Source organism: Pyrus communis, chromosome 7 (genome assembly GCF_041283825.1).
Source record: "Pyrus communis isolate YQ-2024b chromosome 7, ASM4128382v1, whole genome shotgun sequence".
Taxonomy (NCBI): domain Eukaryota; kingdom Viridiplantae; phylum Streptophyta; class Magnoliopsida; order Rosales; family Rosaceae; genus Pyrus; species Pyrus communis.
Genome location: NC_142571.1, coordinates 17,291,555 through 17,307,821, shown reverse-complemented (window position 1 = coordinate 17,307,821; position 16,267 = coordinate 17,291,555). Strand labels below are relative to the sequence as shown.

Sequence of the window (16,267 nt, the reverse complement as noted above, 5' to 3'; positions counted from 1 at the left end):
CAATATGACAATGTCCTTATCAGCAAAGTAAACCCCAATAGCAGACAAGTAATCTCAAGCCTCTTTAATTCGTTGCAAATACTTAGACACATAATTTGACCATTTCTTAATAGTTTGCATATTAGATTTCATTGAAATATGTTGGTTCTTGAAACAGTAGAGAACTGTTCTTTCAATCTATTCCAAAGATCACAGGCACTAGAACTACCGATAGCACAAGAAATGGCAGCAGATGATAAAATCGTAGTAATCAGTTGCATCAATGCTCGATCATGCATTTTCCAAACAACATAGGCATCATTCTCAATTTGAGAAGAAAAATCACCAGAGACTATACCAGATTCACTTGAATTAACAATAAATCGAGAAGGACAGAGATTGGAACCATCAATAAACTGCATAATTCCATGACCTTCTAACAATAATTGCATTTGAAATTGCAAATTCAAGTAATTCGTATCATCAAGCTTAATATTCATAGAAGTAGAAATTGTGGAAATAAGAGCAGTAATTGGAGATTAAAGAATAAAGAAGTTGTGATACAGTTACCATATTTGCAAACTTTGAAGAAAAGTGTCACTTAGACACCAGAACAAACACCTGGTGTGCAGCAAACCTTCAACACAATGTCAAAGATCCTAATTTGTAGCAAACCCTAGAAATTGAGAGAAGAAAAAGATCGTCAAATGCACAGAGAGAGAACACGATCACGAGCTAAAATCGTAAAGGCTATATCAAATTGGAGAAGCAGAAGCAACAGAAGGATCAAACAGATTAGCGTAAGCTGATTCGGTGATTGATACCATGTTAATATGTATACAGATATATCAGAGAGAATTATCAAGAACTAGAGAGAGAAAGTAGGAAGAGAGAGAGAGATGAATGTGTTGTTTGTATTAATTTCTTACACAAGAAGTTATTACACTTAGACTTATACAGGAGCCAAATTAATGTAACTAACTAACTAACTAAATGCACAATCTGTTGACAAGTATCACAATCACATAACACTAATATATCCTAACAGATAAACCTATTGAAATTGGGCAAACAATTTGGCATTTTATTTGGATGTTTAATACTAGGTGGGGTTTTGTCTAGACAATATAAGCAATGGTGTACATCTAAAGAATCCTATAAAAAAAAATAGTTATGTATGAGAGTCTGGGTCATGTCTCAATCTCAAAGCTAATTATCCTCTTAGACTAGCTAATGATCATTGCTTTGGTAAGTCATTGTCTCATCAACTAGCTAATTAAAGGAAGAGTCCACATACACTTCTAATTAGCTAGTTGATGAGAAAATAGCTTATACCGACTTAGTCTAATTAATTAGTTGGTGAAACAATAGCTTATTAGATGTGACTTGTGAGCCTATATATTGATTATTGCTTTGGTAAACCTATTGATCCGTCGACCATGCTAGCCCTTTTCGTTTTTGTTGTAATTTATATGTAATTATAATTGATGAGTTAATGGATATCTATATTGATCCTTCAATTATTTGTAAACATACTATGAGAAATAGTTGCTTGAAAATGGATTGCAGTTTCATTTGAGTTGGTTAATAGGTAGTTGTCACAGTCTGACCATTTGTTTGTGGGGAAATGATAAACACATCTCTCGCACGCTTCTACTTAATTTTGGCTGTTGTTTTCATTTGATTTATTCAAATCGACGATAAAAAATAAATCAGTGTTAAAAAACTAGAAATGATGTGTGAAAATCACCTCCGTTGTTTGTTTTAGTTTGGGCTTCATTTTTTAAAGGAATATATGAAAAGTAAAAAAAAATGTATGGATTGCACATCTCTTTTTCAAATTGGTTTACTCTTTTGGGCTTAATAAAATTTTATTTCAAAAAATGAAAAAAATAAAAATACCAAAATACCGAAGATATTCACTGCCGGCGCACAATGACACCCATGAACTCGGCACCTCTTCTTCTTCGGCAATCTCTCCCGCCAATATCGTCCCCATTCGAAACTCTGAAACCGAAAACTCCACTGCCAGTGCACAATAGCACGCTCGGCGCACGAACACTTGCATATTCACCTTGTTATATGAGAGTTTGCACTGGTAAAACAACCAGAAGAAGTGGAAGTGGAAGTGGAAGAGGAAGCAGAAGAAACCCAGATGACTACCATGCCACTCTCACAGCTCTCAACTCCAAGGGCCGATTTCCCAGAAAATCCCTCGGCCAGGTTACTCATTTCCTTCTCTCTCTCTCTCTCTCTCTCTCTCTCTCTCTCTCTCTCTCTCTCTCTCTCTCACCCTTCCCAGAAAATCAAAATTTTCTTTCTTTCTTTTCAAATTTTATGTTTGGCTGCTGAGAAAATGTATGGAATTGATAGGATTTTAAGATGTGGGTTTTGTTCCAATTATGTTTTCGTATATGTATGCCAAAATTTATTGTGTGTAGTAAGCTAGAAAGGGTAAGTAGCATCTGATTTGTTATAATATATTTGGTTCTGAATTTATTTAGTTTGTTAAATTTTGGTGTATTTGCAGCATTATATGTTGGACTCTGAGATCAACGATGAGCTCACTGCTGCGGCCGATGTTGGGGAAGGTGATGTGGTGTTAGAAATTGGGCCGGGAACAGGTTCTTTGACTAATACTCTTATTAGTGCTGGTGCAGTTGTGCTCGCAATCGAAAAGGTTGTGTTTGTGTGTGTGTTTCTTATTTCGTATGCAATGGATCTTTGAATTTGAAATTCTGCAAAAAGAGTGGTATTTGTCGCAATTTCAAATTATTTTGGTGTTGTGTACTGATTTGGAATAATGTTTTACGTGCTTTAGGATTCACACATGGCTACTCTTGTGAGTGAAAGATTCATGCAGACTGACCGGTTGAAGGTAAACCACATTTTGTTCACAAATGTCCTCAGAATGTTATATTTCGTCGAGCATTCTAGAGGACCTTGGTAGTAGTACATTTCTAAAAGTACTCCTGATCTGGAGCAAGATCCTATGAATTCTGGACATAATGGAATTTAAATGTTTATGCTACTCCTTATGTTTACCGCTGATGCCATTGTGAATAGCAACTCAAGTTCTTCAACTGAAACCTGTAGGTTTTGAATGAGGACTTTGTCAAATGCCACATTCACTCACATATGTCGTCCTTATTGGGAAGTATAGAGCCATCTGGTCCAAATTCAAGACTTGCAAAAGTGAGAACCCTGCTTGATTGCTTAGAATGAATTTGAATTCCTAATGACCTGCTAATTTCTCAACGATGCATGCTCAAATGAAAACAGTTAGTCTTTTTACATGTTTACAAGTTTACAAGAATCTAAAATAGCTCATTCTCTTCATTGCAGGTAGTCGCTAATATACCCTTTAATATAAGTACAGATGTTGTCAAACAACTTCTTCCAATGGGGGACATCTTTTCTGAAGTTGTTCTCTTACTCCAGGTTGGAATTCTTTATTAATCTATGATTGTAAAGGTTTTGGTTTTCACTTAAATGTTATCTGGATTATATATCTCATCCGAGCATAGCATGAAGCTAAAAACTTTATAGGATAGGGAAATGAGGGATAGTAATAAATTTGGATCTTTTAGGGCGACTCCGGGTTTGAGTTGTGGAAACAGCCTATTTGCAAAGCAAGGGTAAGGCTGCATATGGTAGACTTTCCTTCCCCCCGACCCTCGCAAAGTGGGGAGCTTTGTTGGCTTGGGGCCACCCTTTTAGGAGTGGAACAAATCAAACTGGATCCATAGACTTCTGAATCTATGGATCTGATATGGGTCATAATTTGGTTCCTTCCAGCACTAAAATGGTAATGTTATTTCAGGAGGAGGCAGCTTTGCGCTTGGTGGAACCATCTTTGCAGACATCCGAGTACCGGCCCATCAGTATCTTCGTCAATTTCTATTCAGGTATCTCTATCTTTGTATTTAAGTTGTACATAGTAGGCTATTGATCATGTAATTAAATTAAATTTTACTGAAAGACTGAGATGAGTTAGACTTACAGTCTGATAAATGTCATGTTATTCCTCCTTTAACCACTGTTGGTAATCGAGTATTAGTATTCGTAGGAGATATACAAGATAACAAGGAGAAGACATCAATGTTTGTTACTGAAGAGTTCTGGCGCCACGCCAAGTTACTTTCAAATTATTCACATATTCTTTTTTCTGACCTGGTTTCTGTTTGTCATTTCCCTTTTCAGATCCTGAATTCATAATGAAGGTCCCAAGGACAAAATTTTTTCCTCAGCCTAATGTAAGAATTTATAATCCCACAGAGGAAAAAATTATGCCTTCTAACGATGTCAATTGTAATTTGCTTGATGAATTGAGAACATAACAGACCAATTTTTTTTTAAAAGACTTAAACCGAATAGTAACTAACCACAAATGCAGATTGACTGATTTTGCTTATGTTGCAGGTTGATGCTGCCGTTGTTAAATTTAAACTGAAGCAACCTGTAGACTACCCCCCAGTTTCCTCTACTAAAAGCTTCTTCTCAATGGTTTGTTCATTTTCTGTAGTTGGTATCATTCTTTTAGACTATCATTACCGATTTTCATTGCATTAAGTGCATTCGTCCTCAAGTGTAAATGATTTGATTGCCCTCATTAGAGGATGCCTTGTTTGCATTTGCTGATACAGGTCAATTCTGCTTTTAATGGGAAACGAAAGATGTTGCGGAGATCACTCCAGCACATATGCACTCCCATGGAGATTGAAAATGCTTTGGGAACAGTTGGTCGTCCAGCCACGGTATCGATTTGCTATTTTCCGTTTCCTGTGCATAAAGTATGTGGGAAGAGGTTCTCTAAGCTCCTGCCTCAGAATGTATTCTACTAACTTCGTTCTTATTCTTATATTTTCATTTCCAGTCAAGACCAGAAGAGCTATCCACGGATGATTTTGTGAAGTTGCACAATTTGATCACGAAAGTATAGTTTTCCCATTCTCTTTAGCTAGCTAGGGTTTCCTTCACCCCCTGGAGAATTTTACCTACAGTATCCTTGAATGTTGCATACAAACCCAAAGAAATGACGGAAAATAAACATTCATCTCGTTGGCTTTATAACTTTTATTTTATGTTACATGCAACATGGATAAGAGACTTCAACGCAAGCGTATTGAGTGATGTTATAGTGAGTGAACCCAACAGCCAATTCTGATTCGCTATGCTCTTTGTCAGCACTAGTGGCCATCATCAGCGTATCGAACATGAGTTGGGTTTCAATTGATTTCTTATCCACCATCTTCTTGTTACCTACATGGTTCACAATTACGTCTATGATGATAATCTTCTTCCTTCCCTCATTTTTGCTCAGAAACTTTATCCGCGGCACATGTGCCGTGGCTAACCAGGTCCAGAACTCAGGATCTGCTATGGTATTTTCAAAAATATTAGATTGCAAGTATGCAGGAATATCATGACCCAATAAGCCATAATTGGAACCCAAAATTTTCTTTCATCTTGAGGGCAATTTGACGAATTATCATGAACAATGTGGGGATAATACTTGTAACTATGAAGTCTTCACTAAAATTAGAAGCAAGTGAAAAGAGAATTGAGGAATGATGTGAAGAGAAATGAAGAGAAGATCATCGGCTTCCACAATCATTAGTATTAATAGAACATGCACAATTATAGTCAATTAGTATGTAACATTAGCACCAAGTGTCTCCCTCAAAACCATTCCATGGCTTAATTCATTACTTCAAAGTACATTAAAAATGTGATGTATATGGAAATTTGAGAAAGAAAAACCCGCTTTGTTTGCCTTTCAAAGTAAGTTTTAAGTCGAAATAAGTTTTAGATGCTAACTTATTATGATTTTTGGCTAAGGTCATTCGTTGTATATGCATGTGTCTTGGGTACGAAAACAGTGGACCCACTTCAGGACCAAGAAAGGTTCGGGCCTATCCTGAATTTTTTTTACTTTGTAGCTTCTTTTTGTATGCTTTTGGTTGGATACTCTGCATTATTCAACTTATGTGCTTTTGCTCCCAGCTAGCTTAATTATGTTTCTCTAATTGACAAAAAATGTGTTTTACAGTAGTATTGTTATGAAACCGAAATCTTATATCAACTAGCCTTCCTTAGTTCACAATTTTCCGATCGAGTGTTGCTTTATAGTAAAATCACACATACATGGAATAGAGGAAGAATTTATCTTGAAAGAAAATTTTCATAGCTACAGTTTTGAGCCATGATTATTAATTTTTGTTCAAGTTCAATGTAGGAACTTATAAAGAACTTCGGCGTGTAATTATCTCAATGTAAATTTTTTTTTTTCTTTTTTTTTTGTGACTCCATTACTCTCTTTTGATTAAAACTTTTCATTCCACTACAAAAAATGAACCTTCAATTTTTCTCCTGTTAGTTATAAACTTATAATTCTCCAACTTCGTTCATATGGCTTGGAGGCCATGGTAATAAATTAAGAAGAGTTTTTTACAAGTTAAATAGAAAGGTTAAATGACTTTTCGTTTTGAATTTTGGCTCCGCTAATTGTATCTTTTCATTGAAGTGAACATATGGAAATGCTTGGATGGGCCAAGGGATCACATGTTTTCCTCTCGGTCATTTCTCCAATATCTTCTCTGTTTTTGAACTAAAAAATGAAATGGTTAGCATATGTGCTCTAAAATGTATATGTTTCTGTGTTTTGTTGTAAGACTCAATTGGCAAGTCAGAGGATCGTTCCAATTGAAGTTCAGACACAGAATTCAAGATTATGTTTTTGTGTTTTTGAAGTTTCTGTTACGATGAATTACTAGTTATGCAACAACGAACACCCAATTTTCATAATTTAAAATGACAACTTACTTCAATGATCATGCAAGACTAAACAATAGTAAGGTAGTAACACATGAAAATTCATAGTCATAGAGAATCTGATTAGTTTTGCCGATGCAAACAAGAAGAACGATATAACACTAAGAAGCCAAGTTTTACTCACCCTCCTCAATCAGTAGAGCCAGAAAACCCTTGAACCTGTAGTCCATGAACTGGGGCGGAGCTGTTCCACGTGTTAACTTCTAATTCGAAGGGCTTGAATTTCATACCTTGACTGCAAGGTGAAACTACATCAAAAAAAGGAGAAACATAATTAGTCTTTCAACCAAACAATTATTCTACCTGATGAAATTTCTTGAAAGGCGAAAGAATACATAAATCCGTTATAGTTCAAGTTACCTGGTGCTAGGCACTGAGAGACCTTGACCCTTTACGTCCGGTCTGGCTACATATGCTCTGGGCACTAAACTTCCTTTTTCAGTGAAAAATGCAACTGTAATAAGAGTACTGTGTATATACATATTAGTCAAAGGAAGAAGGTTACAGATACAGTAAGGCTGGGATAATTACCTTGTTCCAGAATGATATATCAACTGCTAGGAAAGGGGATACACGCTTATCGGTTGTACTGATGCCCCCTAAGGGTAGGAAAGGAAGCTGAAACCTTTATAAAGAGAGGGGGGGACAGAATAAGAAATACCATTGCTGCATTGCGTATGGTTTTTCTTTCTTTTAACTTTTAAGTAACAGAAAAAGAGAGGAATGCAATTCTTCAGTTACAAGGGAAGAAAGTCTATCATTAGTTTGTTTGAAATTGAGAACATAACACAACAATTCCATCAAAACTGTAATCTATTACTGATTTACCACGAGTACTGGAGATTGATGTATTTTTTCTTGTGCTGCAGATCGATGGTTGTTTCGATTCCACACTCAAGATCATGCTTTTCAGAACATATCAAAAATTTCACGGCAAAAAGTCTAGATAAACTTGTTCCTGCCATGAAGCAAGGAGCATAATTACTGCAGTCTCAACCTGATTGGTATCCAGCACACTGTAACGAGGATTAGAGTAGTCATTCTCCAACAACACATGAGTTATGATTTGGATTCTTTCACATGTGTAGACGATATCGTTCTGCATTTAATGGGAAATGTAACATGTTGCGGTTCAGTACAATGCACTCCCATGATGATTGAAAATGCGTTGGGAAATGTTGGTCAATTATTTTCTGCCAACTCAACGTTACGATTTTTCAGCAGTCAAGACCAGAAGATCAATCCAGGGATGATCTTGTGGAGTTTCACAATTTGCATTTACAGTATCACAATATAGAGAGCATGGTCTGTTCTAGCACATGAGCTGCAGGATTGCAGCATTTTTCACGCAAACGCAAATGCAAAAATATATACAAGCTGGAAAAATTCCATCAAAGTGCTCCGAGGAAAAGAACTAAACATCGGCAGACTTGTTAGAAGCAGCATATATGACCCATAAACTATGTTCAAAGGTTAGACAGTGAATAAGATTTGTGCACTGCATAATGCTGGAATACTATGAAATTAAGAAAATATATTATCACTCGTGTCGTTGTGTTTGTTATAAGTCGCAGTAAGAAGGTTGCTCCCAATTAATTTTTTTGCAGAGATACTGACAAGTAGAACAAGTTTCTCATTCAACATATTACTACTGATACTTTCCTATTAATCGACGAAAATACATAACCATCGAATCCACAATCATACATTTCTATTCCATCACATAAACAAAACCATAAATTAGAACAAATAGTAACCACAAAAAACTCACTGTATTCATGTCCTTGTGAATCGTCGGATTCATTGCAGTGCAAAACGCAACAGAACTCCTCTGTTGTTTCCCCTGTTTTCGCTCTGTTTCCACCCAACTCAGCCATGAAACTGGTACACAAGCTCCAAAGCCCTCTCCTTTGAGCCATGAGGGTCAAAACCCTTCATACTCCCCACAAATCCATCATCGTTCATCCGCCTCTCTTCCGCAAGGGCCGCCGCAGAAGGCGAAAGCCGCCTCTTGAGCCGCTTGTTCTTGATGAAGCAATCCCTCATCTGCTCCTCAACCATGTCAATTGTGGGCCTGGAATCCCCCTCTCCAAAGCCATCACAATCATCGTCGCCATCGCCATCGCCGACTTGCATGGGCTCGTTGCCGGTGGCGGAGGAGAGGGAGTTCTGCCGCTGGGGCTGGGGCAATTTGTGTGTTGAGAGAAAATTGGAGAGGTGCAGGTGGGCTTGGTGGAGGGAGGAATGGATGTGGAGGAGGTGAGTGGGGTCGGCGGTGCAAGGGAGCTGTTTGGCCATAAGGGTTGCTTGTTCTAGGGAGAGGATAAGGTCGGACAGTGGTGGCGGTGGTGGTGGGAATGTTGGCGGCGGTGGTTCTGGGTCTGCTTCTGCCATGGATTCCATTGGAGAAGTCTCAATCTTTGCAGTGATCAGTATCTGTAGAAATCAATCAATCAATCTGTTGTTTAAATGGAAGGTGATGAAAGCTGCTTCTGCTTCTCCAAGAAGTTGTTTGCTTACCGGGATGACGACACTCGGAGATTCTAAGGATCAGAGACTGCGTTTTGAGTTCGGGTCCAACATAACTGGTTACTTCTTCTGTTTGCTTAGATTGCGTGTCGTCACCTCTCAGTCCTTCCAGTTTGGAAGCCGGGCGTTTATGTAAAAACCTTCGAGATCAGTGTTTAAATTTTTTTTAGTACGGTCCATCCTTAAAACTAGAGACCGATACTTTTAAAATTTAAACTAAAATTGACAAATATCGTCGATATTCTTAACACATTTACTAAATATCAAGAAACTCTTACATTTCGTCTAAATCAAAGTTTGACAAACCCTAAAGTTTCATTTTAAATTTTCATCTTTTCCATCGAAAACAACTAATGTCGATATTCAATATATCCGTCGATATTGCTACAAATTTAAATATCGATATTTCTGCATATACCAGAATTTTAACATTCCTTGAGATTTACTTTTTATTTTTATTTAATTTTATGAACTTTTATGGCTTTAAAACTTTTTAATTTTTTTTAAGAGAAAATTGTAGTAATGATCCCTTAACTAAATATCTATTACCATTGGTCCATTAACTCATCAAAACGTGCATTTATGATCATTTTTGTTAACTCCATTAGAATTCCGTTAAAATGAGTTATGTTAGAATGACCATTGCTACAATTGGATTATAGTTGAGGGACCATTGCTCCAATTGGATTAAAGTTAAAGAACCATTTCTCCAGTTGAGTTAAAGTTGAAAGACCTTGTTATAATTTTTCTCATTTGGTTTTCTTTATTTGTCTCTCAATTAAGCCTCGTGTGTGACACATAACCTATTTTGACGGAAGTTTTAACGAAGTTAAAGAAAATGACCATAACTGCAGATCTTGAGAAGTTAAAGGACCAATGATCGTGAATTTTTAATTGATAGGCGATTACTCCAATTTAATTAAAGTTAAGAGATAATTGATGCAATTTCCTCTTTTTAATTGCAACGATATAGGGAACCGTGGCGTATGCAAAGCCAACCATAGGGAAATGTTGATTACAGCCCAACCAAACCAATATGCACCCGCAAATCATAGCCCGGAATCCCATCAATGTAAAATTGGAATGCACTGTTTTCTTTACTTTTTTCTCGTGAGATAAATACTCTTAACCGCATAAGCTACAAGCCCTTTGCACTAATGACCAAGGAAACGACCAAGACCGAGCAGCGACATATACAGATGCACTTGACTTGTTTCCACAGAAACACTGAAAGTAAAAAGTTATACACAATGTCTAAGCTTTCAACATCCGAAGATAATCGTCTATTATAGACATTGAAGACGAACGATAACCCGACCCAAAGAGGTTATAATGATTCAAGTAATGATACAACAGATATAGCTCCTTCCTCTTATCAAATCCTGGTTGTTTTGGCATCACCTGGACACACATGGGAACTCATTAATTAAGAAATGAAAAAAAAATTAAACTGGCAAATGAAAGCTTAGACCAAGACACTGGGACACAACTTCAGTTTGCTTGGTTGGACTTACGTATTCAATTGAAAGCTTAGACCAAGTGCAATCATCAATGCCAAATCCTACTTAAAGTTCTAGTTGTGATCTTCTCTTTTGAAAGTTATGCCCTACCGATGACACTCAAACTTGTTTGTATGAATATAGGAAAAGTGCAGGAGTACGTAAGCCAGAAACGGAACAGAGATTAACCATATGCATGATACTTCATTGGTTCGAATTGGTTTCCTGTTTTATCCACAAGAAGAGAAGGGTGAAAAAAGGATCTACCTCGAAATAGGAACCGTAGAAAGATCCTCCAAAGCCAGCACACCACGACATTCCAAATTCTGCCTCGTTATGTCCATCTATACGAAAAGCAGCGGACAGTACTTAGAATTTTAAAAAAATAAATACTACATCATTTTCCGCAATTTGAGCAATGCAAAATATATTGCAACCATCAGTTTTTCAATCTCAAAACCAAAACAAGTGTCTGCGTGTTTCTGTCTGTTGATAATCATCAGAGCCAACTTCTATCATAAGATATACAAACCATGCTGTATAATTTTGCATATCAAAGCACGTGGCGGGATTTGGATTGATTTCAGACTTTCAATTCACCCTCTCTCCCAGATGATATATGCAAATATCTTATGCTCCATGATGGTATTTCATTTCAAACGACAAGTATAGGCTAGCCTCCAACAGTAACAGTTAGAAGCAACACAGATCAATTTTAAGATGCTCTATCGTGACGGAATCTGATAACCGAACTAATTTAACTTACAGTAACATGCTGGATCAAGTATAACAGGCTCGCCATTCTTATCAGCGCTGATATTTCCGCTCCATAAGTCCCCATGTAACAAACATGGTTCTATAGCTATGTTATCAAAGAGCGATCCCATACTCTTAATCAATCTTTGTCCTGTTATATACGATCAACCAGTAACCAACACATTCGATAATAATACAATAAATGGTGCAAACTCATGATTTATTCTTGGCCAATTGATCCAAATAAATCATCCTCAAAGGTAAGTAGAAGCAGCCATGATACAGAATCAACCATAGGAAGACAAATATACCTTTTTCATATATAGTACTATCACCGTACTGGTCTAATGCCAGCTGCAACTGATAACCCAGTCTATGCTCCCCATAGAACTGAATCCAATCTGATGACCAAGTGTTTATCTGTGGAGTGCTGCAAGGAAAAATTGGTTTCATATACCTCATTTATTAAAAGTGTTTATCCTCGAACTCAAGAATTGTGTGTGCGGATATCAGCACGTGTGACTGCACATGATTAGAAAGCCCGCCGACCTGCCTACAGTGTTGTCAACTTCAAAACCAAAACCTTTTTCAGATTTTCCAGCTTTATGCATTTCAGCAAGCTTCCTGCCTAGAATAGACTGAATACAAATATACCATTAGAATTCAATTACAAGTCGTTGCCACCTATATCAAATACATGACAAATTCACCTATCCTCACCTGGTTACCTCTAGATGAACCAAATTCGATAAATTCCATAATGATGTAAGACCCACCAGTAGGTAGTGGCCCAAACTGCAATACATAAGAGCAGGTTATCTAAGTTTTCAAGCATTGCCATGGAGGTCATGTTCACTTTTACTAATACACGATAAATTAACAACTTTAAAACTTCCGCACCTTGAATGGCTTAGGGACACGAATTGACCCAGTTTCATACATGGCACCTAAACCAAGAGCCTCTCCCTCAAACATCGATGGCCCAATGCTCCTGATTCAATGATTTAACTAAACATATTTATGACTGACTTTGAAATGGAGATAAGGATTTTAAAAGAGCATATGCAGTGGAAAATTTCAAAATTAGAAACATCAAAAGTAGAATGTAGCCAAACCTGTTTGTTTTCACAAAGAAAGAACCAGCATCAGTGTCGTAACGATTAGCACGATTGATGCAGCCGCCCCCTACAGGACTAATTCTTGTTATCTGTGTTGCATTTCCGTCTGAGAGAATCCATTCACGAACCGGATCATCACTCAGTGCCGCCACTGCCAAATAAATATGACTGGTGAATTCAACGGTTTAATCAACACAACTCAATAGAGGATCAGCTAATACATACTGGCATATGCCCATTTCAGTGAGAATCAGCTTCATCAAAGTTTCAATCAACTACAGCCTCAAACTCAACCAAGTACTTACAAAATCGATAACACGCCCGCCATTGACTCGAAACAACCTAGTTTCCTTCGGTTTCTTGTTCAAATTATGTATTCAACAGCAAGACCTCATCACAACACAAATGAAAAACCAAGAAAATACAAATCAAAACTCTTTCAAAGTGGCTTTCCAGAAGAAAGAAACCGGAAAAAAAAACTACAATTCAACGCTTTCACAGAAAATAAAGTGCAAAAACCAAATCTTTTAGCCAAAATATCCGATAAACCTTAAAAAAAAAAAGATGGGTAATTAATATAATTTTCTTTAACCAAAGAAATAACACTCATTTCGCTCGCAAATGCATCAAATAAGTTCAATAAGTAATGGGTAATTCTACAATTCTCAAATAATTACCCCATTAGAGCTCGAATCAGCCATGCAAATATAAAATTAAGCTAAAATAAAACCTGGGATTTTGTTGACAGCGTATGCCATACTTACTGGTAGTAAAAGGTCTGTGCTTGGAGGAGGGGAGACGAGGAAGACGAGTCGGAGAAGGAAAGCAAGGAGAAAAGAGCGATATGAGTCCCACATGTGCCACCATTATCGACCTTCTGTGTAAAATTTTGATGTGATTTAATGGTTGGTTCGGTGGGAATTTTTGTCCATGTGGTCTCTACTCTCTAGCTTCTATCGGTTTCCTGAGTTTTGTGGTCTATTTGGTGACCGTTGGTTTCATGGAATTTTGTAAGGCTTTCAGGCCTATGTGCTCCACGTGTATTCTTTGATGCCATGCCAATTTGAAGGGATTCTTGGTACAGCCGGGGGATCCAGTCTCCACATTAGTATTTCTTTCGTCAAATGATATCCCTCGAGTAAATTGTAACAATGATCCTTCAACTTTAACTTAGTAGGAGCAATAGTCCCTCAATTAAAAATCTATTATCATTGGTCACTCAACTCATCAAAACATGTAGTTATGGTCTTTTTAGTCAACTCCGTTAGAACTTCTGTCAAAATGAGTCAGGTGTAATGTACGTGAAGCTAAATCAAGGGGTAAATATGGAAAATCAAATAAGAAAAATTGTATCAATGGTCCCTCAACCTTAATTCAGTTGGAGAAATGTTCACTCAACTTTAACTCAATTAAAGCAATGATTCCTTAACTTTAACCCAAAACCCAATTGTAGCAATTGACACACCCCGATCGAGATCAGGGCATGCTGGCCATCACGTGGAAGTGACGTAACCATGTGCACAGTGCGGAAGCTAAGAAAATAATAATAAAAGTAGTACGAATAAATAAAATCCAGCTTTACACAAAGTAAGAGCATACATGTGCAAGCGTAAGTGTGAAAACCAAAGTTCAGAGCTCGAAGACCTAATGCAGTTCGGGAGAAAATAATGCTACAAAAACACACCCAAAGGTGGTCCTACACTGGTAATAATCTGTCAGATATGTCGGGGAAATCCTCAGGAAAGCCACCAAAAGTGCTAGCCAACTAGAACCTGGAGGGCGCAAAACAGAAAGTGTGAGTGGGCAAAAACAAAGCTTTTCAAAAACCATTTCATAAACAAGATTTTAAACCCTCGCCGTAAAACCTGTATACTTCCCAGAAAATATAATATACATATATATAAATCATGCTCCGAAATATGCCATGTCAAATGTCTCTAAATAGAATGCAAATGCTCAGGAATGTCAAATCAATGCCATGTAATCTGTCAGCCGGAGTCACCTAACGTGACCTGTACAGCTGAATCTAGAGCTCAAATCTTCATCTCACTAACTATACATGCACACGAGTCGGAACCACCTAAAGTGGTCTGTACGACAAGACTGGGTGTAATATAAGTACGCTCAAGTGCTACGATCACGTGAAGGCTGGGCGAATAATCACGGGTCACCTACGAGTCGGAACCACCTAAAGTGGTTTGTACGACAGGACTATGCACCTAACTTGGATCCAAGATAAGCGTGTGGTGCGGGAGGTGAACATCACGTGAAGGACTGTGCCCAACTCTGGGCGGGAGCACTAACACCGGGGGTGCAGGTTATGAGCTCTCTATGCATCTCAACCACTACTGAATATAAACATAAACCATAACTTACCTGGCACTTACCTGTGCGTCCACAGCACCAATACATATATATATATATATATATACACACAACTAATAATGCGTAAATAGATGGCAAACAATAAGCATGGCATATAAACGAATAAACGTTTCATTTCACTTTCTGGGAAAAGTATAAGTATATAGGTATATACGGAAAGCCAAAAGCCCACTCACTGGTATGTAGAAGGGTCGTAACCCCCTTGCCTCGAGTGACCGCGCTTGTCCTCGGGATAGGTCTCACCTATATGCGAAACAACTATAAAAATGTTAATTTTAAAGCACATAACCAACATCACGAAATAACTTCTCATACAATGCTCAAATGGGGTGTATGAATACACCAACGTGATCTACTTAACCTCAGGAACATCCCCATATTTTTAGAAAAATTTTCCACTGCCGCACGCGCCCCCACGCGTCGGCCAAGGCACGGCCACACGCGCAGGCACGTGCCTGGCACACTGACGGCGTAAGTTAACACCGTCAGGAATATTCCGTTAACGTTGTTAGGGATATTCCGTCCAAACTGACGGAATATTCCGTCGTCTTCTCCAGCGAGGCTCTGGCGCCGTCGTTGGCGCCGGAAAATCGGGTAATTTTCAAAACCTTGTAACTTCTTCGTTTTTCAACCAAATTTCACAAAATTGGTACCAAAATGAAGCTTACAACGAGAGGAACAAATCCATATCACTTTGAAGTGCTAAAAGACACGGAATCTCGCCGGGAAAACACCACCAACTCCGCCCAACCTTGTAATTCACGATCCCGACGTCCAAAACCTTCAAACGAACCACCCCGAGCCTCCTAAGGACCTCACTAAGCTTCCTACAAGCTTGAAATTCCCAAAAACACAAGAATTAACGTGTGCATGAACAGTGACCAAATCGGGGTATCCGGAGTTCGACGTGAAAACGAAGGTATCCTTACTTGAAAAGGGTATGGTTGAACTCCTACGGACCTCACGAGCACGAATATGTAATTTGTTTCCTCGATCTATGAAGGTTTGGTGTGTTTTTGGGTGTGTCCGTACGTGTGGGAATGGAAATGGGAGAGAGAGAGGGAAAGGGACAGGGCACGGGACAGGGAAAGGGTGAGGGGGTGTGGGGAAGTGTGTGTGGTCCACAACCAGCCAAAACCAAGCTCAAAAACAACCACACAACGAAAC

General features: G+C 38.1%; 3 protein-coding genes across 12 annotated transcripts; 1 reads left to right on the top strand and 2 right to left on the bottom strand.

The window, feature by feature from the left end:
- Positions 1-1,846: 1,846 nt before the first annotated feature.
- LOC137735155 (ribosomal RNA small subunit methyltransferase, chloroplastic) lies at positions 1,847-5,068 on the top strand. 2 transcript variants are annotated; one of them, XM_068474546.2, is made up of 10 exons: positions 1,847-2,202; positions 2,510-2,659; positions 2,801-2,857; positions 3,076-3,174; positions 3,325-3,420; positions 3,803-3,887; positions 4,183-4,235; positions 4,402-4,485; positions 4,626-4,736; positions 4,856-5,068. In XM_068474546.2, the coding sequence occupies exons 1-10, from the start codon at positions 1,915-1,917 to the stop codon at positions 4,919-4,921; spliced, it is 1,089 nt and encodes a 362-aa protein (XP_068330647.2). In that variant the 5' UTR covers positions 1,847-1,914; the 3' UTR covers positions 4,922-5,068. The 2 variants fall into 2 exon arrangements, with proteins under 2 accessions (XP_068330647.2, XP_088552450.1); XM_088696324.1 differs by having other exon boundaries at positions 1,859-2,202; positions 4,596-4,736.
- On the bottom strand, positions 4,903-9,499 carry LOC137735156 (AP2-like ethylene-responsive transcription factor SNZ). 7 transcript variants are annotated; one of them, XM_088696333.1, is made up of 7 exons: positions 9,334-9,499; positions 8,585-9,249; positions 7,642-7,912; positions 7,345-7,438; positions 7,174-7,246; positions 6,938-7,061; positions 4,903-5,355 (listed from the first exon to the last, which is right to left on the bottom strand). In XM_088696333.1, the coding sequence occupies exon 2, from the start codon at positions 9,214-9,216 to the stop codon at positions 8,683-8,685; it is 534 nt and encodes a 177-aa protein (XP_088552459.1). In that variant the 5' UTR covers positions 9,217-9,249; positions 9,334-9,499; the 3' UTR covers positions 4,903-5,355; positions 6,938-7,061; positions 7,174-7,246; positions 7,345-7,438; positions 7,642-7,912; positions 8,585-8,682. The 7 variants fall into 7 exon arrangements, with proteins under 7 accessions (XP_088552459.1, XP_088552458.1, XP_088552455.1 ...); XM_088696332.1 differs by having other exon boundaries at positions 7,174-7,267; positions 9,334-9,472; XM_088696329.1 differs by lacking the exon at positions 7,642-7,912 and having other exon boundaries at positions 9,334-9,474.
- Positions 9,500-10,415: 916 nt separating this feature from the next.
- On the bottom strand, positions 10,416-13,750 carry LOC137735334 (Protein kinase superfamily protein). Of its 3 annotated transcripts, XM_088696325.1 has the most exons (10): positions 13,659-13,750; positions 13,480-13,617; positions 12,713-12,866; positions 12,498-12,588; positions 12,318-12,392; positions 12,147-12,235; positions 11,909-12,027; positions 11,608-11,748; positions 11,109-11,185; positions 10,416-10,743 (listed from the first exon to the last, which is right to left on the bottom strand). In XM_088696325.1, exons 2-10 carry the CDS (start codon positions 13,580-13,582, stop codon positions 10,597-10,599), a joined length of 996 nt encoding a protein of 331 aa, XP_088552451.1. In that variant the 5' UTR covers positions 13,583-13,617; positions 13,659-13,750; the 3' UTR covers positions 10,416-10,596. The 3 variants fall into 3 exon arrangements, with proteins under 3 accessions (XP_088552451.1, XP_068330855.1, XP_088552452.1); XM_068474754.2 differs by lacking the exons at positions 13,480-13,617; positions 13,659-13,750 and adding an exon at positions 12,941-13,081; XM_088696326.1 differs by lacking the exon at positions 11,608-11,748 and having other exon boundaries at positions 13,480-13,699.
- Between the last annotated feature and the right edge of the window lie 2,517 nt (positions 13,751-16,267).